The sequence below is a fragment of the Schistocerca gregaria genome, chromosome 3, assembly GCF_023897955.1.
Source record: "Schistocerca gregaria isolate iqSchGreg1 chromosome 3, iqSchGreg1.2, whole genome shotgun sequence".
NCBI classification, from domain to species: domain Eukaryota; kingdom Metazoa; phylum Arthropoda; class Insecta; order Orthoptera; family Acrididae; genus Schistocerca; species Schistocerca gregaria.
In genome coordinates, this window is record NC_064922.1 from 268,446,725 (window position 1) to 268,470,248 (window position 23,524).

Consider the following 23,524-nt stretch of genomic DNA (forward strand, 5'->3'; position numbering starts at 1 on the left):
TTGCAGAAGCCCATTTCACGTCTCCATGTTCGTACACCTTGCTGTAACAGCGCCGGTTAACAAGGGAATAGTGCTACCAATACGGGCAATGCTGCCTCAGCTCTGAGGCCGAGACGCGTAGAGAATTTCTGCTATCTTGAACGAACAGTTTTAATGTACGTCTACATACATTCTCCGCAAGCCACCGTATGGTGCGTGGCGGAGTGTACCCTGTACTATTACTAATCGTACACCAGCGGAGAAACGACTACCTAAATGACTCCGTAAGGGTTTAATCTCTCTTTTCTTACCTTGGTGATCCTTTCGCGGAATATAGGTTGGCGGCAGTAGAATCGTTCTGCAACCAGCTTCAAATGCCAATGCTCTAAATTTTATCAACAATTTTCCTCGAGAAGAACATTGCCTTCCCTCCAGGGGTTCCCATTTGAGTCCCGAAGCATTTCCGTAATACTTGCGTATCGTTCGAACCTACCGGTAACAAATCTATCAGCCCGCCTCTGAATTGCTTCGACGTCTACCTCGTGCGGATCCCAAACACTCGAATAGTACTCAACAATGTGTCGCACTAGTGTCCTATAAGCGGTCTCCAATACAGATGAAACACACTTTCCCCAATAAACCAAACTCGACCATTCGCCTTCTCCACAACAATCCTCATATGCTCCTTCCATTTGCTATCGATTTGCAACGTTACTCCCAGATATTTAAATGTCAAGTAGCACAATACTACTGCTACACTTTCACATTACGAGTTTGTTTTTCCTACTCATCTGCATTAACTTACATTTTTCTACATTTATAGATCTCATATATCACACACCTCCTGCAGTCATCCAACATCGTCACCTTCCCGTACACCACAGCAAACAATCGCAGACTGCTGCTTACCCTGTCCGCAGATCTTTTGTCTATATATAAAATAACAGCGATCCTACCACAATTATCTGGGGCACTCAAGACGATACCCGTGTCTTTTGTTCCCGAGCAACTCGCGTATGTGGTAACATATTCCATGTGCTCATACCCTCGTTAATAGCCTGCAGTGGGGCACAGTGTCAAATGCTTCCCGGAATTTTAGAAATATGGAATCTGCCTCTTGCCTTTCGTCCATAGTTCGGAGTACATCACGTGAGAAAAGCGCAAACTGGGTTTCGCACGAGCGGCTTTCTGAAATCGTGCTGATTTGTGGACAAGAAATTTTATTATATTCGAACCGAGAGTATTTTCAAGGATTCTGCAGCAAACTGATGTTAAGGATATGGCCTGTAATTTTGCGGGTCCGTTCTTTTACCCTGTGCTTTTTTTTCCCAGTGACTTTGGCACTTGACGCTGGGCGACAGATTCCTATTAAATGCTATAACTAAGGCAGTAGTTGCGTCCAAGAATGAAGAAAATGATATGAAAACGGGAAGCCAGTTTAGTATTGCCACAAATCCACCAAAAAATCGCCTTTCCAACCTAGCAGCAAATAACGGATTCGATTAGCGCCGGAGTACGATTTGTGATATATACACCATCTCCATCAGTGACGGTAGTGTTTCCATTTATTTTCGCGGGAGTTTATGTTGCTTCATGATGATCTTTTTTTCGGGTAGGATGCTCTCTCTGAGCAGTCCTATCAAGTGCTGCCTTTTCTTCTCGTGTGTGATGAATATGAGATAGGTGTCTTTCGTTTTCTGGTCCCGTACAAGAAGGACACATTATATATATTTCGAGGAGGTCCTCCGCCACATATCGAACCATAACTTTACTTCTCAATATAAAGATGAACCAAAAGCGTATGGCTTGGTTGACTGGTCCGGGAGAACCTGAATGGCAGACTCAGCGGCCTAATATTCCTATCCATCGCGCACAGTGGCATCTTTCCTTCGTGAAGTGTGACAGTTGTATATCTAAGTGTATCTGGTAGGTGTGTGTGACTAAGATGGGTGTGTCGGTAGTGTAGTGTCATGTTTGTGTTGGATGATGGAGAGACAAAGGAGTGGGTGAAGACTCCGGTGCCAGTACATAGGCTACTTCTCCCGAGTAGCACCAAGGGACCGCCGACCTTAACGCCTCCATCTGACTAACGGATCACCATCAACAGTGCCACATGCACTCACTTCACGAGACGCCGCGAAGAGGTTTGGAATTTAATCGAGGACACTACCGCGAACACTGCGATCAGGGATTTTACGCCACCACCCCTGCTCTCCTTTGCTGTAAAGAGTTACCAGCACACATTGTACCTAACCAGTTGCTCATCCAAGTACTGACTGCACCTGGCGTTGCTTAACTTCGATGATCTGACGAGAACCGGTGTGTTCTACTAAGGCACAGCCGTCGGCATAAATACGTGAGTTCTAAATACAAATACCGCCTTCCGCATTTACTTGTATTAACGAAACGCTGCACATGTCTCTGTTGTACAAAAATTTACCGCTCTATCTATATTATTTGCTTCGCGACTTACCAGTTTCCTGAGAAATACCAAACTGAATATGGTGACGACGTTTCAAAGCAAAATGATAATGTTATAATCTGGAAGATGGGGAACGAAGGTTGACGTAAAATTGTGTAAAAGTACATATATAAATAATTACAGCTTGAAATTCGACGATTGTAATCGTGGGCAGGGTACTGCTTCTTACCCAAGGAAGATTATTTTCATTTCTGTTCATGCTCAACATGTGGAAAAATTGGAAATTTGTGATAAGTTCATATGGGACCAAACTGCTGAGGTCATCGGTCCCTAGGATTAAACACTATATTTAATCTAACTTAAACATACACTAAGGACAACACACGCACCCATGTCCGAGGGAGGACTGGAAACCTCCGACGGGGGGGATGGGGGGGGCCAACGTCCCTCAGATCGCGCGGCTACCCCGCGCGGCTCAACATTTGGTGTCATTGAGAACAATTGTTATTAAGAATAAGTAAAATAAATGCATTTTTCCGGATGTGGGCGCGAGTTATCTAATGGATCACCCAGCAATATGTAAAATGACATCCACCTGCGTTCGTATGTCGATACTAGGGAACTGCCACACAGATTTTGGTCACTGGGCGGATAAATTAATCACTAGCGCCCTTGACGGGACGTAACTTATTATTAAATACCAAGTTAATGTCCACATAAACTGTTTAATCGCTCTGTCGGTGTCGAGTGACAGTTCATTATCAACAAACTATAAATATTGCTTGGCCTGTAGCTGCTCCTGAAGCCAAGCCAGTGCAACTAATGTAACAGTTAAACAGTTTATTTGGGCATTGAATGAAGCACACTTTGTACGAGTGGCGTTCAATAAGTAATGATACTTTTTTTAAGCAGGTTGGTTTTATTCAGCATTGCAATATGCCTTATTATTCCCCACTCTTTTGGCTACAAAACTCTATTTTTCCACATTATTTCCGTTCAATGCTAAGGCCTTACGCCACCTTATTGGTAGGGCCTGTATGCCAGCTTGGTACCACTCTACTGGTCGACGTCGGAGCCAGCGCCTCGCTGCATCAGTGACCACCCCATCACTCACGTACTGCTTTCAGCGGAGTTCACATCGTTCACTGGGCCAAACAGATCGAAGTCGGAAGGTACGAGATCGGGGCTGTAGGGTGGATGGAGAAGAACAGTCCCACGAAGTTTCGTGAGCTGCTCTCGGGTGCGCAGACCTTTGTTTTGTGACGCTTTGCCTTGTCACGGAGAAGGAGAAGTTTGTTTGCATCACCTCGAATGAGAATATCCGCACGTTCCAACATTGCAGGAGTACAGCTGTGTGCGGCCGGCTGGCACGCGGGAGATCGGACAGGTTTGCGCGACCTTGTTGCGATGAGGACAGACCCCTTGCGCGACGACTCGCCGTGCTTTTGTTCAATGCCAGGTCCTCGCAGAAGTGCTGCAAGTGCTTATGAGTATCTGTGGTGCTCTGGTTCACCGCCTAAAGAAACTCAATAACAGCTCCCTGCTTGGAACGCATCTCCGTTACAGACGCAATTTAGAAGGTTATGTATAATGCCGCCACCTATCGGAAGTTCATGAAAGTATATGGGCTGAAGCGGGAATATTCCACGTTGTTCCACAACATATTCCTTAAATTGTCAACCGAAACTGGCGGAGAAAAAAAAAAAGTGTGTTGCATTGCTTACTGAACGCCCCTCGTAGTTAAAAGTGTTGGGCTCACTGATGCTCTCTGCCAATAATACAACAAATATATCAAATATTACTAGCGGCTCGTAAAGCTTAGCTTCGTAAATAACGCCTTACTCAATTTGTTTATTATATGCAATAGCACTAAAAGGAAGATAAAAAGTATAATGTCCTGTCCACGTAGAGGGACCTGCAGAACAGAAACGCAAACGTATTCTACAACAGCAGTTGCCAACAAGAACAGCGGCAGTCGACTGCCTTCCTGTGAACCAGCTGACTATGGCGCGTTCCATCAGGTTCGCGAACTGACCAAGCCACTCCGTTAAGGCCAGTCAGCCGCGCTGACGGATGAATGGCCAACGTCCCACTACCACCACTCAACGAGCGCGCTCGCCATCAATCTTCCTCTCAGCCCTTTCACTTTGCCATTAAGAGGGCTTTATATACTCTGCACAATGTCAAAATTCAGGCACGAAGATGGAAGCTTTATTAGGCCAGAGGTTCATCTGTATGCTTGGAACAAACACTTGCTTTTGTCATGTTGGTACAGGTTTCCTTATAACGTTAAGTGAATCTGATCTGCGAAATAGTAGTAGGGTTTCATAAAAGTTGTCGTCAAGGTGTTTCTTTCAATTGGTTAAACTGGAATGTCGAGACTTAACGCTACGTAACTAAAGGTTTATCGCCACCATAAGCTGAACAAAAGTTAGTAATGGTTTTTTTCATTTTCAACAGTATATATGTATATATACAGACAGAAGCGGCGAATGAAAATTTGTACCAAGGCCGGGATTTGAACGCGGGTTTCCTGTTCACTACACAGATGCGATACCCACCACGTTACCCTGGTACAGTGGCTTTGCACAACTGTTGCACAACTGCACGGACTACCGTAGCACGCCTCCCTCCTCAATCTAAATTCCCATTCACGCCTCAGCCCCCCTAAACTCGAACAGCATTGCGGAGGCTCTCCCAGCTGTATTGGAATACATGTGGTGTAGTGGTTCGCGCATCTGTCTAGTGAGCAGGAGACCCAGGTTCGAATCCCATCCTTGGAACAAATTTCATTCATCGCTTCGGTCTGCATATATACGTCATAGATATTTGAGACTTGGAAAGGCCTCTGGAACGATATAGTTTCATTTGAATTGAGAAATGGATGGTTCGATTTAAATCTGGCCGTATTTCTCTTAAAAATGATCATGTCAAGCACGTTTTAAAATTGTAGCCACAGATGAACTATCGAGAAAATGCAGAATGTCATTTTAGACACTTAGCGATTAAACGTGTAGGATGAACCTAATGCAATAGCACGGTACACAAAAATGTGGCTATAAGACCGATAACTGGAAATTGGGCGCACCATTAGTTGAATACTGTCGAGAAGCATGTGCAAAACGGAATGTTCTCGGCAGCGTTTGGCTCGTTCTGAAAACAATTAATCAGGCCGCAATTTTGCTATCGTGGATAAAAAATGTATGTCCAGTCCACTCCATAAAGTAAATAGGAAACAACCGTATAGAAAAAAAAGAGGCGAAATCCATTTCATCTGCTGGGAGGGTTACTGGTACGTTTTTGTGGAATCCTATGGAGATTCTTCTAACTAAGTAACTTTCAAAGGTTAAAACAATAACTAGTGAATACCACGCTAGTCTGTGTCCTCTGAGTCTTTCGCGTTGGCATTGGCAGCCCGCGTTATTTCGACTAAAATCTCGAGCTTTCCATAGCTGTCCTATATCGTCCTTGGAGTCAATTATTTTTTTTTATACTTCTGATGACGTCGGCGGGGACGTCTACTGAAAGATCGAGTGTTTATTCGAAGTGACGCCGCTTAAAAACCAAGAAGATTTAACTCTGGACCAATTGGATGAAAAAATGGCCTGGTTCCCAAAAACATAAACGAAGTAGCATTTTTTTAGAGTAACTGGAACTCGACTCGCAAGGCCATCCAGATTTGGCACCATCATCCTCTTCCACCTGATTTGTGACTGGAAAACTTTTTTTTTGGGTCGAGGGAAGGAAAGAAGTTAGGGTTAAAGGTACTGTCAACAACGAGGTAATTAGAAAAGTAGTACATGCTCAGTATTAAGAACGATACGGTTAGTTGGCAGCGTCCTTTTCAAACGATCCATCCCATAATTCGTGACATATGATGTAGGGAACCACGGAAAACTTTAACCAAGGTGGCCGGACAACGATTTGAAACCTGTTCCTCCTGAAAGCGAATTCAGTGATCTCGGCCAGTTTTTCAGCATTTAGTGGCAGCCACAGACGACAGAACAATGACATGTCTTCCATAACAGCACTCCAAAGTGATATCTGCTCATTGAAAAACGTTGCGTCCTATGTGTTGAGCCACACATTTCTTTTTTCACCGATTCGATTCAATACTTGTTTATTAGCTAACCGCTCTACCGATGTAATCAACAGCCATCTTCTGTAGCACTACATTTCAAAAGCTTTCAATTCTCCCCTTGTTTGTAATGTTTACGTTCACGTTTCACATGCGTATATGTCTACATTCCATATACGTTCCGTAAATATTTCCTAAGTGGTACAGCAACAAATTTCTGTTCTTCAGAACTGTGATACGATGGGAAATCGCTTGGGTAGCTCACCGAAGGATTGGGTTTGTAGATATTTTTGTAGGAGTATAAGATAAAGCTAGGATGATTTCAACATAAATTAAGCTCTTATTTCGCTACGAGACTATCTGCAAATAATATAGCGTTAAGGACCACGCATGTTATTGATGTAACAGTCACACTGTATTTATCATTCAAAAAGTAAGCGACAATAAATGGGGCACGCAAAGACGTAAAGATGCAATTTACTATAAAATAGATTCAAGGACGTAAGCAGCTTATGGGAAACGATGTAAAAACTTCTCTACCAATTTCCCAAAGTAGTCCTTTCCGCAGTTGGAGAGGGAGAGGGGGAGGTTGTTTTGGGGGGAAGAGACCAAACAGCGAGGTCATCGGTCTCATCGGATTAGGGAAGGAAGTCGGCTGCCCTTTCAAAGGAACCATCCCGGCATTTGCCTGGAGCGATTTAGGGAAATCACGGAAAACCTAAATCAGGATGGCCGGACGCAGGATTGAACCGTCGTCCTCCCGAATGCGAGTCCAGTGTGCTAACCACTGCGCCACCTCGCTCAGTCCCTTTCAGCAGTGTATTCTTTTGCAATGAGGTGAAAATTGCAAAATATCTACCACGTCGCTTGAAGGTTACGAAATATAACTGAAAATCACTTCTATTCTCACTGAATCTGGAAAAATCAGAACTGAGTTCCTCACTTATAGCACAGGTGAATTAAAACATGAAGAGTACGGTTAAAATTTAAAGACACTTACTTCGCCGTAGAACATTACATGGTCACTAGTCCAACTTTCTGAGCGTCATTTCCAATTGATGAGTCTATGCAGGAAAAGGAGAAGAATACAGCAAAGTTGTCCACGAATTTGTAGCAGCACACACGAATCTTAAATATGGACGTTATATTGCTAATTTCAATAAATAATTAACATATACCAGTCTTTTGTTCAAACAATGACGCCCACGGACTTACAATTCAACTACGAAAAAACAGTACAAACATGGACAGATGTTGCACTAAACCACATTCGTGGAGATGTCTTGGTATATAATTCCAACTGCCATCGTAGGTCTTCTCTACATAGGTGACGACTTTTTGTAAATAATGTATACACAGGGCAGCCTACTGAATATCTGCCGTTAGCAAGATCAGGTTGTCATCACTGGAATACCTCCTAAACCCATGGTGGAACTGATTAAGTATCATCTACAAACTACGATCGAAATAGGACGACAGTTAATCAAGCGCTTTGCGATTTCCCACGGATCTAGGTAGGACAAGACCTCGATGAATACTCATCATGATGATGTAGAAAAAAGGGCAACACCTGGTCACATTCTGTCCCATCTTAATAGAAACATCAACAGTTTGACGTAGTCGCACCAAGAAAAATATCACAGAACCACCTCTTGACCGAATTACACGCTCCACACTTTGCGGGAAAACGCCTCATTTAATTACTGGTGCACACGGCGGTCTGCATTACTTGAAAAAAAAAAAAAAAGTCAAAATCTCGACACGTCAGATCACTCTACACGCTTTCAGCCACCTACTGTCCAGTTTCTGTGTTATTTAGGCCTTTGAAAATTTGCCCCTGTGAGTAATGGCCTTTTGCCAGGTACCAGAGTCCAAATGCCCACTGCATGCAGTTCCCTTCGAAATTTTCGTTGTGAAACTGTTTGTGGTGCACCTGAATTCGTTGACAGCACCAATTCCTGTCGGGGTTGAAACCAGTTGTCGTTAACAACGAGCGAAACTCGCCTCTGGTCCCTGTCGGTTAGAATCCATATACGGTCACTGTTATTACGCCGTGTTACACTGCGGCGAATCGTTTGCGTTGGACTGTCCGCGTTGGTACAGAAAGAACTTGGGGAACTTCGTTCACAGAGTACTTGTGGCACGTCCACGCGTGTCGTCCTCTTTCTGCCACGATCATGTCGACTCATGTTACTGTACTAATTCCAGATATCTGACTGGCACATACACACAACTTCACTGCCATGGCTTACATCAGCGGTGAAGGGTCACATGCCCGCCTGTTAACAGCACTCCATGTCGCAAAGTGTGCTGCTTTAAATGGATGCCAAATACTTATGCGCTGAGCTTACATGCATCATCTCTTAGTAGAATTCACTGGCTTCGTGTTTTACGATCCAACACTTCCAACTATTTGGTAAAGCTGGAGCATCTTTATAAGGAATGACGCAAGATTAAGATTTAATGTCCCATCGACGACGAGATTATAAGTGAATCACAAGTTCGAACTGGAAAAAGATATCGGACATCACCTTTCTAAGGAACCATCCCGGTATTTGCCTTAATCGATCTGGGGAAACGACATTAAACCTATATCAAGTTGGTCGTATGGACGTTTGTTCCATTGCCCTCCCGAATATGAATTCCGTGTGCTAACTACACTGCCTCGCTCGGTGTGTTCTAGACGTAACCCCATTTTTTATTCATCCTTCAATATAAAATTTCTTGATGGAATCGTGTCGTACATTATCTCACACAGATCTGCACACTTCAAACAAAGATTCTGAAAAGATAAGAACAGAATACTGGAAAAAAATGATTGTGCCGCCAAGGAGAGTCCAGCTTGACACTTACTTTGGAATGATTAAGAAAACTGTCACCAAATTAACAGACATGTATCCTCCCTTGTGACGCCGAGTGTAAAGCCCAAGTAACAGAACGGAGAACCGAGTGAACTAGGGGGAGACATAGCAGGAGAGTAGTACACCTAGCCAAACACACACACACACACACACACACACACACACACACACACACACACACACACACACACAATTACAGGAAACGGTAATAAAGTGTTCGCTACCTTAAAAAGTTGGTTTCGTCAATTAGATTTCAGTTTTGACAGCACTTGGTCGCAAGTCAAGAGTAAGTATGTTGTGTATGATAGATTTATTAAAAGTGCGTAAGTATGCTTCATTCTGACGGGGTAGTAATTCTGTAAATATTAGCACTTCCGCTTCATTGTAATGTACTCACATATTTCGACAATCTCCTGACAAATGATCGGGGTGGAAAGTATTATATTCAGATGTTTTATTTTTTTTATTATAGATTTTCTAACTTGTTCCACACCCACGAGGATCAACTCGTTTTTGGATCTATGGAACGAAAACTTAGCCTGATCTAATCTAATCTAATAAAGAAAGACCACAGAACGAAAGGGAATATCGCGAAGGGGTCAATGTGTAAGATTATATCAAACAATTTCTGTGTCTCAAACGATAATAGCGCAATGTATCACCTAGACGAAAGTATGAAGCGACTCCCTGCGTTTACACTGGTACGCTTCATTGGATGATTGCTCTTACTTTGCTTGGCGCGTTAACTCGCTCCAGGCGAAGACGTCACTCCAAACATAACAAGACCGACGTATATGTCCATTACTCCGCATTTAGAACCTCAAACTAAACAGCTTAAAAATGATGTTGGGTGTGGCGTTGTACCAGCTTTATCCAATTCTAAAGTAACGAATCCTTGGAATTTGTCGCAGAGTGACTGCCGAACGTAAATGAGTCATAGGCATTCCTATTGGTGCCTCTTTGCCTACATCTGGCCTGTGATCCGGAGCACTCCATCAGAAACAAAGAAGACTTTTTGTTCAATCTGTAAATCCCATCCTGGTGCAACATAGCATATTTTAGACACGCAAAGCGCTGTTAGTGGCGACAGTAGTGTTAACGGTATGTGCTAAAGAAAAAAAAATAATAAAAAAAATTTAAAAAATAAAAAGTTACTATGACCCCATAAGAACTAGAACGCAGACTTTAAGTCATAAAGTATCAAAGAATTCATACACCTTACGAAATAGATCCAAATGTATAGCGGCAGTCATCTGCGCTAGTAATGAAGGGAGAGAAAATGTGTGTTCGATTCTCTGCTAAAAGCGACAAAGCGAGCACAATTGCTCTTCAGTGCTGAAGTCGCCAGCGTGTTCATCGCACTAACCCAGAACACACCGACAAGTGTAAATTGGGTGAGGTGCTGTTTTCTTGGCAGAGGCGACCTTATGATGGTAGACGTCATATAACTCATGTCATATAATCAGTAACTGTTCCTTGGAAAGTGACAACAAAACTTTCAAAACAAGGTTCGGGAAGAGCTGTCTTCAAGAGCTGTTTTCAAATCATGTTCTGGCCACCCTGACTTACTTTATTAGTGGTTTTCTTAAACCACTACGTCCATCCTTCTTCAACGGAGCAAATAGCGTCTGTTATTACTTCAGTTTCTTAATCGTCCTTCCTTTGCTTATCATAGCAAAACCATCCTCAACTGTAGGAAGCAGGTCGTCCGAAACCCATTCTTGTTGTACAGTTCACAAAGTTAAGCGTTTCTATTAGAATGACTTCTAACTGTACACTGACTGACAGTTCTAAATATTCCTGTGCATACTAGTACACGCGTGGCGAAAATGCAAACAACTGTGTGTAAATGTAACTTTTGGGTACCTATTTCGCAGTTATCCTTCGTGTTGTTTGTGATTGTATGTGGTTTTTTATGTTTATTTTTAATGTTGTTTGCGCGCCTACCATTACTCCACATGTAGCACCTCAAATGTCGAGAGATTTTCCTTAAATAATAGTAAAATTTAGTAAATAAAAATTAAAGGTACGTTGCCACGTAATTTAAATTTCGATATGCTATTTAGGTGAGATTCAAAGAACTATATGACCAAAGGACTCTCTTCGTATACAAACTGACAGGCAAATTTGGCCAGTGTTGGCGAGCAGAGGAAATCAGGCATTTCTCTGTGAATATAGGTCATCATTTACGGAACATTAATTTTACCAACCGCGTCGCAATTTTATTACTTCGTAATTCACAGCCACTGTAGCTGCTGCAACGCCGAATGTTCCTGTCAACTCTCCAGATTCCGCAGCCAAGCCAGGTAAAGACCCATGTTGGGAGTTCGGTTCTCCACATAAACTGTCATCCTCGCTACAGTTGCCCTTGCTCTTTCCTACACTTACCAATACTACTGACCTCGGTATTAATCTAACAGTGCGTTCGTCACGTCAGTGGTCCACTATGGTCAGAAGCAATGATTGTTGTGCTCACCACCTTAGGGACTGATCTTATTTCAATTTATGATTAAAATTTCTGTTTACAATTCCCATCAATCCGTAAGATATAGTACCAGTTTTGGCTGTATACGATACTATATTTCGTCAGTGTTCCCTTTCTGGATGAGTCTCACTTTTTATTGAAGAATGCAGCCGTATTGTTTCTCACATCTCTGTCAGTGCCCTTATTGTGGTACTTTGTTGAACCCACTATCCTTAAGCCCCTTTATTTTTTCAGCTTCCATTTACTTCTGGTGTGCTGGGGTGTCATTATCTTTGTAGACGTACTTGATAATGTTAAACTAGGTAGTAGTGACTAACAAAGTACTATTTTAAAATAACGGTATGGTAGCAACGATGCCGTTCTTTAATTTGGAGATGACTGGAGAACAGGAGACATTGTTCCCATCTTCAAGAAAGGCAATAAAAGACCTTGTAAAAACTACAGAGGAATAACCCTTATGCGTCACACAGCCAAGATTTTTGAAAGAATTTTACTAAATCGAATAAGTGAAAAGATAGAAAAGGAGCTGAGTGAAGAACAGCACGGGTTTAGGAAAGGAAGAAGCACGATCGACCTGATATTTTCTATCCGCCAACTGATGGAAAAAAGTTGGGAGTATAACAAAAGGGTGGTAATTGTTTTTATAGACATAGAAAAGGCATATGACTCAGTTGACAGGGAAAAACTCTGGGAAGAAAGATATAGAATAAGACGGATAAATTAATGTTATAAAGACAATGTACAGAGGACACAATTGTAGAATTAGAACACCATTGGGGAACTCTGAATACTTCGAAATAAGACAAGGACTTAAGCAAGGAAGTATTTATCTCCTGCACTTTTTAATGTTGTGATAAAGGGAATGAATAGGGCAGTTAAAGATATAGTAAAAGAAAGAGACAAAAAGATGATTTTTGCAGATGATAGGGTAATATGGGATGATAAAGAGGTAGATGTACAGTTACAGCTTGATGCGTGGAAGGAAATAATGAAAAAGTATGGATTAAAAATAAATAAAGATAAGAGTTAAGTAATGGTATTTGGAACAGAGAAAGGGATCAACGGAAATATTACCTTGAATGGAGAACCCCTCAAAGTGGTAGAAAGTTTCACTTATTTAGGGAGTGAAATATCTAGGGATGGAAGAATAACTAATGAAATTAATAGGAGGTTACAGAAGGGAGGCAATTTCTACCAAACAATAAAACACCTGATATGGAATAATGAAGTTTCAGAAAGAGCAAAACTCCTTATGTATAAGAATGTCACCTATGGTGGAGAAACATGGGCTATGAGAGAAAGGGACTGGAGCAGACTGCAAGCAATGGAAATGAAATTTCTCAGAGCAGTTAAGGGAAAAACAAGAAGGGACAGAGTAAGGAATATAGAGATTATAAAGGACCTTAAACAACAAAGTATGGGAGAAGAAATTGAAAGAAAGAGATTAAGATGGTACGGGCATATTAAGAGGATGCATGGGCAGAGACTCCCCAAAATTATGGAAGAACTAAAGATGGATGGGAAAAGACCTAGAGGGCGCCCAAGAACACGGTGGAAAATGTGAGTGAGAATATCTGTAGAAAGGAGAGGTGTGACCTGGCAGCAAGTGGAGGAAGATAAGTGCTGGGAGGACCGAGCCAAATGGAGAGGACTCGTCAACACCCAGACCCGGCAGTAGCTGGAGCGGGATTCGGATATAGATAGAAACAAAGTGGAAAATAATTCATCATAGTGTTTTATTCTCATCCAATCGGCCCTAGTCTGGGCTATATCTGCGTTGTGATAAGACGCCCCTGGTGGTGATCAGAGGATTGGAGAGTGGCGTCTAACCGTGCACGTTTACTTCGTGCAGTTCAGCTCATGCGGAACTGTCATCTAGATATCAGCTTTTGGACATGCTAATCCGAGTCTGAGGTTTCGCATGTGCTGATCGTTCTTTGTGGCAATTGACACTCAAGTGCTGTCATTCTGGTAACGTCCGCCCCTGGTAGCTGAGTGGTCAGCGCGACGGAATGTCATACCTAACGGCCCGGGTTCGATTCTCGGCTGGGTCGGAGATTTTATCCTCTAAGGGTCCGGGTGTTGTGTTGTCCTTATCATCATTTCATCCCCATCGACATGCAAGTCGGAAGACTTGCACCAGGCGAACGGTCTACCCGACGGGAGGCCCTAGCCACAAGGCATTTCCATTTCCATTCTGGTAACCAGGCAACTATTATTCTATTACTAGTATTGTTCAGTGACGATGTCCTGTAAACACATGCGTATGCCATGTACAATGACGATAATTCTTTCTCTTATCCCGTCGAAAGTAAACAACAGTTTAACAGAATCACAACAAATCTTTATTAAAAAAAAAAAAGTAAATGTCCTGCTGGTTCACCGACTCATCATCGCCCAACCAAAACCGCTAAGAATAGAAACCTGAAATTTTGAGAGGGTGTTGGTCTTCTTACACTGTAGACATCCTTTAAAAAAGGATTTTTTCGAAATTCCACCCCTAAGGGGCTGAAAGCGCGGATGAAAGTGTTTTTGAAAAACAAATTATTAACGAACTATAATGCATTTTTAAAGCTACATCTGTGAAAATTGGTATCTGAGTTATTGGGAATTCGGAAAAAAATGTATATACAGGGTGGTCCATTGATCATGACCGGGCCAAATATCTCACGAAATAAGCGTCAAACGAAAAAACTACAAAGAACGAAACTTGTCTAGCTTGAAGGGGGAGACCAGATGGTGCTATGGTTGGCCCGCTATATGTCGCTACCATAGGTAAAACGGATATCAACTGTGTGTTTTTTTTTAAATTGGAACCCCCATTTTTTATTACATGTTCGTGTTATACGTAAAGAAAAATGAATGTTTTAGTTGGACCACTTTTTTCGCTTTGTGATAGATGACGCTGTAAAAGTCACAAACATGTAAGTACGTGGTATCACGTAACATTACGCCAGTGCGGACGGTATTTGCTTCGTGATACATTGCCTGAGTTAAAATGGACCGTTTACCAATTGCGGAAAAGGTCGATATCGTGTTGATGTATGGCTATTGTGATCAAAATGCCCAACGAGCGTGTGCTGCTCGGTATCCTGGACGACATGATCCAAGTGCAAGTGTCCAGACCGTTCGCCGGATAGTTACGTTATTTAAGGAATCAGGAAGTGTTCAGCCACATGTAAAACACCAACCACGACCTGCAACAAATTATGATGCGCAAGTAGGTATTTTAGCTGCTGTCGCGGCTAATCCGCACATCAGCAGCAGACAAACTGCACGAGAATCGATAATCTCAAAAACGTCGGCGTTGAGAATGCTACATCAAAATCGATTGCACCCGTACCATATTTCTATGCACCAGGAATTTCGACGACTTTGAACATCATGTACAGTCCTGCCACTGGGCACAAGAGAAATTACGGGACGATGACAGATTTTTTGCACGCGAAGCGTCATTCACCGACAGCGGTAACGTAAAGCGGCATAATATGCACTGTTGGGCAACGGAAAATCCACGATGGCTGCGACAAGTGGAACATCTGCGACCTTGGCGTATTAATGTATGGTGCGGTATTATGGGAGGAAGGATAATTGACCCCAATTTTATGGATGGCAATCTAAATCGTGCAATGTATGCGGATTTCAAATGTTCAAATGTGTGTGAAATCTTATGGGACTTAACTGCTAAGGCCATCAGTCCCTAAGCTTACACACTAATAACCTAAATTATCCTAAGGTCAAACACACCCACCCATGCCCGAGGGAGGACTCGAACCTTCGCCGGGACCATTGCTTTGGTGTGCTGGGTTCTGGGGCCATATGTTAGTGTAAATATCGGATGGCATTGCTGGCTGGGATATCCCATGGGGTGGGTTCAGCCTGAAGTCGGAAAGGGTGGTGTTCTTCCGCGGCCCATTTCCATATGGATGTGTAATTGTACATAGTAGCCGAGTGTAGTGGATGCGTGTATAGTACACTGTTGTCTGTGTTGTATGATGATGGTGATGTAAGAAGTGAGAGACAGAAACCCGGTACCAGCGCATAACCTACTTCTCTCCAATAGGACAAAGGTGCCCGCCGAGCATGACGTCCCCACCCGACTGACGGATCGCCATCAACATTAGCACATGTCGTTACTTCATGAGACATTTGCGGGGAGGTTGGTAATGTAATCCAGAACATTGGCGCAAAGATTGTTTGGTGATCAGGATCATTAAGCTACCGCTCCTCTTCCCTTACCCGACCAAAAACTGACGGTGAAGATTTCTACCACCACCAGTATTCAAACAGGCTTATCTCCGAATCGAACGCCACCGCACAGGCGAGCGTTACAGACGTCGTCTGTGGAGGCGGATCGGGACTATGTGAGGTGCCAATACATGAATAGTATTCTATACCCTCGCTCCAACTGACCGTACACCAAGGATACGGCATAGTAGAAAGTGGAAGACGTTTCCCAGTAGTCCTCACCACAGCCTGACAGTTACTAGGAAGAAAGACTTGACACATCTAGAGTCGAATCAAACTGAGAACCGCATTGGCAGCTGCTGGTCTGATGCAACAGCCAGCGTGAATGTTGCTTTTAGGTATTATTATACCTTTGTCCAGGCAATTTCGTGCTGCGCCTCAGTAGGAAAACAACAGAAAAAAACCGAAACGCACGTAAGCTTACGTCGTTCACATGCAGATGGCGTATAGGGCTTTCCTCCTAGGCGTTTGTGGCTGCATGACGGGCATCTGTCGAGAGAATTACAATGAAACCACTTTCCCTTTGGTGGCTAGGTTATTTCCCGTCGGTAGCAGGCACTATCACAGGAAATACAAAACACTAAAGCAAAAGGATGGGATCACTCTGAAGGTTAGGTTCCTTCAGAAGAATGGAAATTTTATTTAGCAGCGCATGAATGATCTGTATTACCGGCTATAAAAAAAATGCTGAGGTACTAAAAATATATCCATAATTTTAATAATCGCTGACCCTCTTTTCTGTACATGGATTACGTAATTTCAGCGTCCGTCAAACTCAACATTACACAGTAGCTGGACTCCTCGTACATGTGTACTTGATAAAAATGCAGCTGTTATAATTATTTACGCACGGAGAGTAGAAAACTAAAACGAACTTGGCCTCATGGAACGTCGGGTTGATGTGGGAACACGGTGCAGACAACTATTGCTATCGTTGCTGACGTAATCACGCTGAGGTATCGCGCTGTCGCCACCAACCTTGCGTCAGCGAAGGTCTTTGCAAAAAGAATAGTCGTAAACACGACCGCCTTCACCCACAACGCTTGCGCTCAAGTTACTTTAGCAGCTTGTTCTCGGACTAGTAAGTACGTCTGGTTGTCATAATGCGTTAATCTGTGCATGTGGAGAGAGATAGTATACGTATTGCATCTTTCTAATAGCTAGGGCAAAGAATCACACGATAAATATCAAGAAATTCTATTATAAAAGAAGTGTCTTGGGCAATTTGTGCTCTTGAAGTTTTTCCGCACTGTAGCAGCATACGTTGCACTCAGAGCTTGGATCTTCCTTCGTATAAGGAAAAACGACGCTTGTTTATCATTCGATGTTGACATATCGACATGTAATCCCTCTCAGTTACGAAGTATGTGAGCCACCTTCAGTAATTTCTGACGTACGTAAGCCTATATGGGATCATCTTTGGCCATTTTTCAACAGCGCCTCTATCGTTCCAAGCTTGTCAAGGAGACATTATTCTCACAGGGCGTGTTCACACTTCTAATACAATCAGACGTTTCCCTTTCCAACGAACTGCAAATACAACAAGCTCACGACTATCCTGGTTAATGCGGATACGACACTACGCGGAAACTAATTTTTAATGTAATTACAAAACACGCTACGTGCCACATTTGTAAGTCTACTGGATTAGTTACGTAGTAATCGCGGGAAACTAACAACTTATTTACAGGTAACAAAAAAAAAATGGTTCAAATGGCTCTGAGCACTATGGGACTCAACTGCTGTGGTCATCAGTCCCCTAGAACTTAGAACTACTTAAACCTATCTAACCTAAGGACATCACACACATCCATGCCCGAGGCAGGATTCGAACCTGCGACCGTAGCAGTCGCACGGTTCCGGACTGCGCGCCTAGAACCGCGAGACCACCGAGGCCGGCTACAGGTAACACACATAAACACACTGAATTTCGAATTAGTAACATTCAGTTCACGTTTGGGACAAAATTTTCCATTCTTTTCCGTTTCCGGTTTTTTTTTTTTTTTTAATACGGCAGTCCTTATTCTCTGCAGTGCATTCTCAGTATAGAGAGATGAATTTCAACCTGTTTGCTGTAATAACAGATCCATGCATTTTGGTGACTCGGTGTGGCTGATAACATCGTCCTGTCCCTATTCCTCTAATAGTCACGGGGGTTAGGCTGGTTGGTTAATGTGAGGGAGAAGACCAAACAGCGAGGTCATCGGTCCCAGCGGGTTAGGGAAGGAAGTCGGCCGTGCCCTTTCAAAGGGACCATCCCGGCATTTGCCGGAAGCGGTTTAGGAAAATCACGGAAAACATAAATCAGGAACTGTCGTCCTCCTGAATGAGAGTCCAGTGTGCTATCCACAGGGCCACCTCACTCGGTCCTATTCCACTACTGAACACTTAGCTTACTATATCCACGTCAATCAGCTAATCTAATGTCACTTGAGAGATGTCACTAATCAACCAGTCGCGGGTATTTCTATGCTCTGCATCTTCCATGTCGTGAAATTTGTATTCCTAATCACAACATTCGTTCTAATTACAACAGAATAACTCTGGATTCGCTCTTTATTTTGTCAAAAATCGCCGGACTATGCAAGGATAATCCGCAGCCGGAAAATTCACAGTTGTATGCGACATTATCATTACTAGGAAAGAACACTGTAATTCCAAGTATAGTTTATCATTAGCGACGAAGTCAAAGCTGCACAGCGTAGTACCAAACACAGCACCTTAAAACAACCGTAGTAACAGGTAGTCACTGTTTACACTTGCACACTTTTCCATACGACATCGTCTTATAGGCACACTTCACTGTGTACTGTATTTCGACCGCCGCAGTGCGAGCGCGTTTACGTCGAAGCGAACAGCGTGGAGAGAGCTTGGCAGAAACAGTCCAGTTCTGAGAAAACGAGGCTCGAATACTCTGAAAAGCGGTCTTTTTGCGACTGTTCCAGACCGAGTGAGAAGGCGGCCAACGGCTGGCTCCTTACCTGTGCCGAAGGTCTCCTTGTTGAGGTGCTTCCAGCCGAGAGAGACCTTGGTTTCCATGGCAGCGGCGGCGGCAGCGGCAGGGGACGCCTCGCAACGAAGAGCGGCGCTGGCAAAGTCTGCGGCAGCGAATGGTGGTGGTGGTGGCGGCGCGACCTCGGCTAACCTACGCCGCCGACTCTATCAAGCGGGCATGCCGCGGCCAGGCGCCGACCTCCGCCACACACAGAGCGCAGCACGCGCTCGACACATATCTGCCCACTGGCCGGCACACAACTGCTCTCCTCACAAATCACAATCTTTCCCAATTTACCGCCGTCCCTGTCGCGAAGCTCACGCTTCAGCTCCGACACACGCGCACATACTCAGCTAATAGCTCCACACCTCCTTACACTCAGCCGCCACTGTGGAGAGTCGGAGGGTACAACTACTTCCATAAGTTCAATTCACCAATTGAGCGTGAGAAAGTGGTACCAGTCTTTAGTTACTTTCATTGTCGCTACAGGAAAACAACGTGACATAAGAAGCTGAAGAACTTTTTCTTTGGGACTTTTTTAAACTATTAACTGGTATTTCATCTACAGGTCACGAGAAGTGGCATCATTACCGGTTTCGATCTTATTACCAAGTCGTCGTTAGATGAAGAGTGGAAATGTCAACACTATAAGTGCCATTTCTCCATAAAACGCGTTTTCAAATTTGTTGCGATTTCCGTACTCTGTAGCACGTCCCTAGACTCGTTCCAAGTTCCAAATCATGGAGAAAATGTTGCGAACATTTGTCACTAGATGGCGCATGGTCCTTGTACGGAACAGTGCTTCCCTCTGGAGTTCGAAGTATCAATATCCTCCAATTCCATGCACAGTTTGTGTGGTAATCAGAGTGCATGTAAACTGTTGTTTGTATCAGTATAACATCTTTGTAATGGAAAGACATACTTTGGGTTTCAAAAATAGTAAAAAAAAAGTTAGAGAACGAACACAAAACAGCGTGTGTCTGGAAAATGTTACGAAAGCCATTTCTTCCTTAGAAGTGCAGGAAGTTCAGCAGTAAACTTGACATCTCACCTCAAGCTGGCAGTGTGTAAGAAACATACATCAATACTGAAAGTTTTTTTTCCTCATATTTATTTTTCGCACTTCCTTGAAAAAAAAATGTAAAAATGTGAAAAAATTTTTTTTTGTAACTAGAGTTCTACTAGTTAAAACATTACTGCTCTATCCCTGTACTTGTATTATCACAAATAAAACTTTGGTGCTTCATTATTAATGGCACTTGAGACAAGACTTTCTTATTGGCACTTGGAACCAATCAGTGCCCTGCTATTGTGCCTAGAACGTTCTTAATAAAATATTTATTCTCTAATTTGCCTACTTTTGCAGTACTGCGGTCAGGAGCATAGTTCTATGGTATCAGAATACTTCTTCAATTTTCTGGATGCAAATAAGTTATGTACTAAAAGAGATACATTGTTTCTTGTTTCATCTGACAAACGTGAGACTTGACACTTCGAACGTTTGACATTTCTAGTATTCAGAAGACTTCTACAAAAAGAAAGAAAAGGGAGAACGAAAAGACAATTGCGTTGTGCTTGTTAGAACTTAAGGTTACAGTTGTCTAAGTAATTACATAAAGTTAATAACTCTTAATGCGCAGTTACTAGATTCGTAATATCGCAGTTATTAGATTCGTAATATTCGCGATACAAAACTGAATGAGAGAGAAAGGCTTCTCATAGTCAAACACGCATTTTTTAACTACTGATTCATGGAAACTACGCTATTATTTCTTTGGAACTTTCTAACTACGCTGTTGGCGATTTCGTTCTTCGTGCCCTAGTCAGTTCATATTTCTCAGATCCTTTGTTACACTATCCCGAGAGTCATAGAAGCATGTCACTATGTTTTCCCTTAGGTGGGCTTCTAGGTCACAGTTCGTTTACATGAAATAATATTGTCACCACACTTTCGAGCATTTTGTTCAGCTGCAGATGGCTGCATTGCATTTAATCATCAGCCGTTGAATGTTAACAATGCCGCGATGCTAATTAAAAATGTCCTCGTTGTTCTGGAAACTTGCATTTTCTGTATATCGCAAAATATGCCTGGTGCACTTATCACAGATGTTTTCCATTAGCACTTGCACAATGAATAATCTGTTGTTACGTTAACAACGTGCGTGTTCACGTCTCGCACAATACACTTTACCATACAACCACGGAACACTCAATATGTCGTATACTGAGAAAATAGCTTTCTTTAGTCAGTTTTATTGCACGCAAGTCATTTTCGAATGTTTTTAAGTTCCTTAGAACACGTAATAACATGAGGTCATACGACGTGCTGTATGTAATTTGACATCGTCACAGTACACATATGTAGCTTCGTTGATCGAACGAAGCATGTGATGCAACCTTATTCGCAACGTGGACTATGTGTTACAGCTCATAGTGGTATGGCTTAGGTCTATGACATATGTTAAATCACCCAAAAACCACATAAAAATTGCTTGTGTAGACCTGTCTGATGATAACGTCAAAGTATAAGGATGTAAATATTCTAGATGCTCTTCTTTGTGTACCCTCGACGTCTGTAAGTCCAACAAGATACAAGCACCACTCACTGGAATAGTATTCCAGAATAACCTCTTACAAATGTTTTACAAGCACTGTCTCCCGCAGAAAGATTACTGTTTCCTAGTATCAAATACACTCCTGGAAATGGAAAAAAGAACACATTGACACCGGTGTGTCAGACCCACCATACTTGCTCCGGACACTGCGAGAGGGCTGTACAAGCAATGATCACACGCACGGCACAGCGGACACACCAGGAACCGCGATGTTGGCCGTCGAATGGCGCTAGCTGCGCCGCCGCCGTCAGTGTCAACAAGTTTGCCGTGCCATACGGAGCTCCATCGCAGTCTTTAACACTGGTAGCATGCCACGACAGCGTGGACGTGAACCGTATGTGCAGTTGACGGACTTTGAGCGAGGGCGTATAGTGGGCATGCGAGAGGCCGGGTGGACGTACCGCCGAATTGCTCAACACGTGGGGCGTGAGGTCTCCACAGTACATCGATGTTGTCGCCAGTAGTCGGCGGAAGGTGCACGTGCCCGTCGACCTGGGACCGGACCGCAACGACGCACGGATGCACGCCAAGACCGTAGGATCCTACGCAGTGCCGTAGGGGACCGCACCGCCACTTCCCAGCAAATTAGGGACACTGTTGCTCCTGGGGTATCGGCGAGGACCATTCGCAACCGTCTCCATGAAGCTGGGCTACGGTCCCGCACATCGTTAGGCCGTCTTCCGCTCACGCCCCAACATCGTGCAGCCCGCCTCCAGTGGAGTCGCGACAGACGTGAATGGAGGGACGAATGGAGACGTGTTGTCTTCAGCGATGAGAGTCGCTTCTGCCTTGGTGCCAATGATGGTCGTATGCGTGTTTGGCGCCGTGCAGGTGAGCGCCTCAATCAGGACTGCATACGACCGAGGCACACAGGGCCAACACCCGGCATCATGGTGTGGGGAGCCATCTCCTACACTGGCCGTACACCTCTGGTGATCGTCGAGGGGACACTGAATAGTGCACGGTACATCCAAACCGTCGTCGAACCCATCGTTCTACCATTCCTAGACCGGCAAGGGAACTTGCTGTTCCAACAGGACAATGCACGTCCGCATGTATCCCGTGCCACCCAACGTGCTCTAGAAGGTGTAAGTCAACTACCCTGGCCAGCAAGATCTCCGGATCCGTACCCCATTGAGCATGTTTGGGACTGGATGAAGCGTCGTCTCACGCAGTCTGCACGTCCAGCACGAACGCTGGTCCAACTGAGGCGCCAGGTGGAAATGGCATGGCAAGCCGTTCCACAGGACTACATCCAGCATCTCTACGATCGTCTCCATGGGAGAATAGCAGCCTGCATTGCTGCGAAAGGTGGATATACACTGTACTAGTGCCGACATTGTGCATGCTCTGTTGCCTGTGTCTATGTGCCTGTGGTTCTGTCAGTGTGATCATGTGATGTATCTGACCCCAGGAATGTGTCAATAAAGTTTCCCGTTCCTGGGACAATGAATTCACGGTGTTCTTATTTCAATTTCCAGGAGTGTAGAAGAACCGACCCCTGCCATTCGCAATACCTACTACCGAGCGCATTTCCATTTCATATCCCCCACCGAGCGGGGCGAGGGATTTTACAATACAATCGCTCTGTACGTCTGTCGTTAGGGTCCACTGAAAGCACTCTGCACTTTTCTCCAAACAGCTTTACTGAACAGGCGGTTTCCTATCTCGAGCGGTTGTGGTTGTGTTGCTCGCGGTGGAATGTATAGGACGCTCAAGAGCGATATCTTCCACACCTGCGCACTCAGTTGATGGGAGACGAATGTGACTTCTTTTCGTGAAAAATGTACAACAGATGGTACCATATAAAATGTAATATCAGCTACCCTGGGACACACTCT

At 43.7% G+C, this 23,524-nt stretch overlaps 1 protein-coding gene and 1 long non-coding RNA gene across 7 annotated transcripts in view; one reads left to right on the forward strand and one right to left on the reverse strand.

Annotated features, from left to right (window-relative positions):
* The window catches only part of LOC126353945 (6-phosphofructo-2-kinase/fructose-2,6-bisphosphatase), a 348,716-nt gene that overhangs the window by 102,294 nt on the left and 222,898 nt on the right, over positions 1 to 23,524 (reverse strand). For 2 of the 6 annotated variants that reach the window (XM_050003236.1, XM_050003241.1), the window contains exon 1: positions 19,055 to 20,405. The exons of the other annotated variants lie outside the window; for them this stretch is intronic. In XM_050003236.1, the coding sequence (XP_049859193.1) occupies positions 19,055 to 19,112 (58 nt within the window). In that variant the 5' untranslated portion in view covers positions 19,113 to 20,405. Of the gene's footprint in view, positions 1 to 19,054; positions 20,406 to 23,524 lie in introns of those variants that run through there. 6 annotated transcript variants of the gene reach the window in all.
* Positions 16,117 to 20,326, forward strand: LOC126353948 (uncharacterized). Its single transcript, XR_007565248.1, has 2 exons — positions 16,117 to 17,154; positions 19,019 to 20,326. It is a non-coding gene; the product is annotated as an uncharacterized LOC126353948 (long non-coding RNA).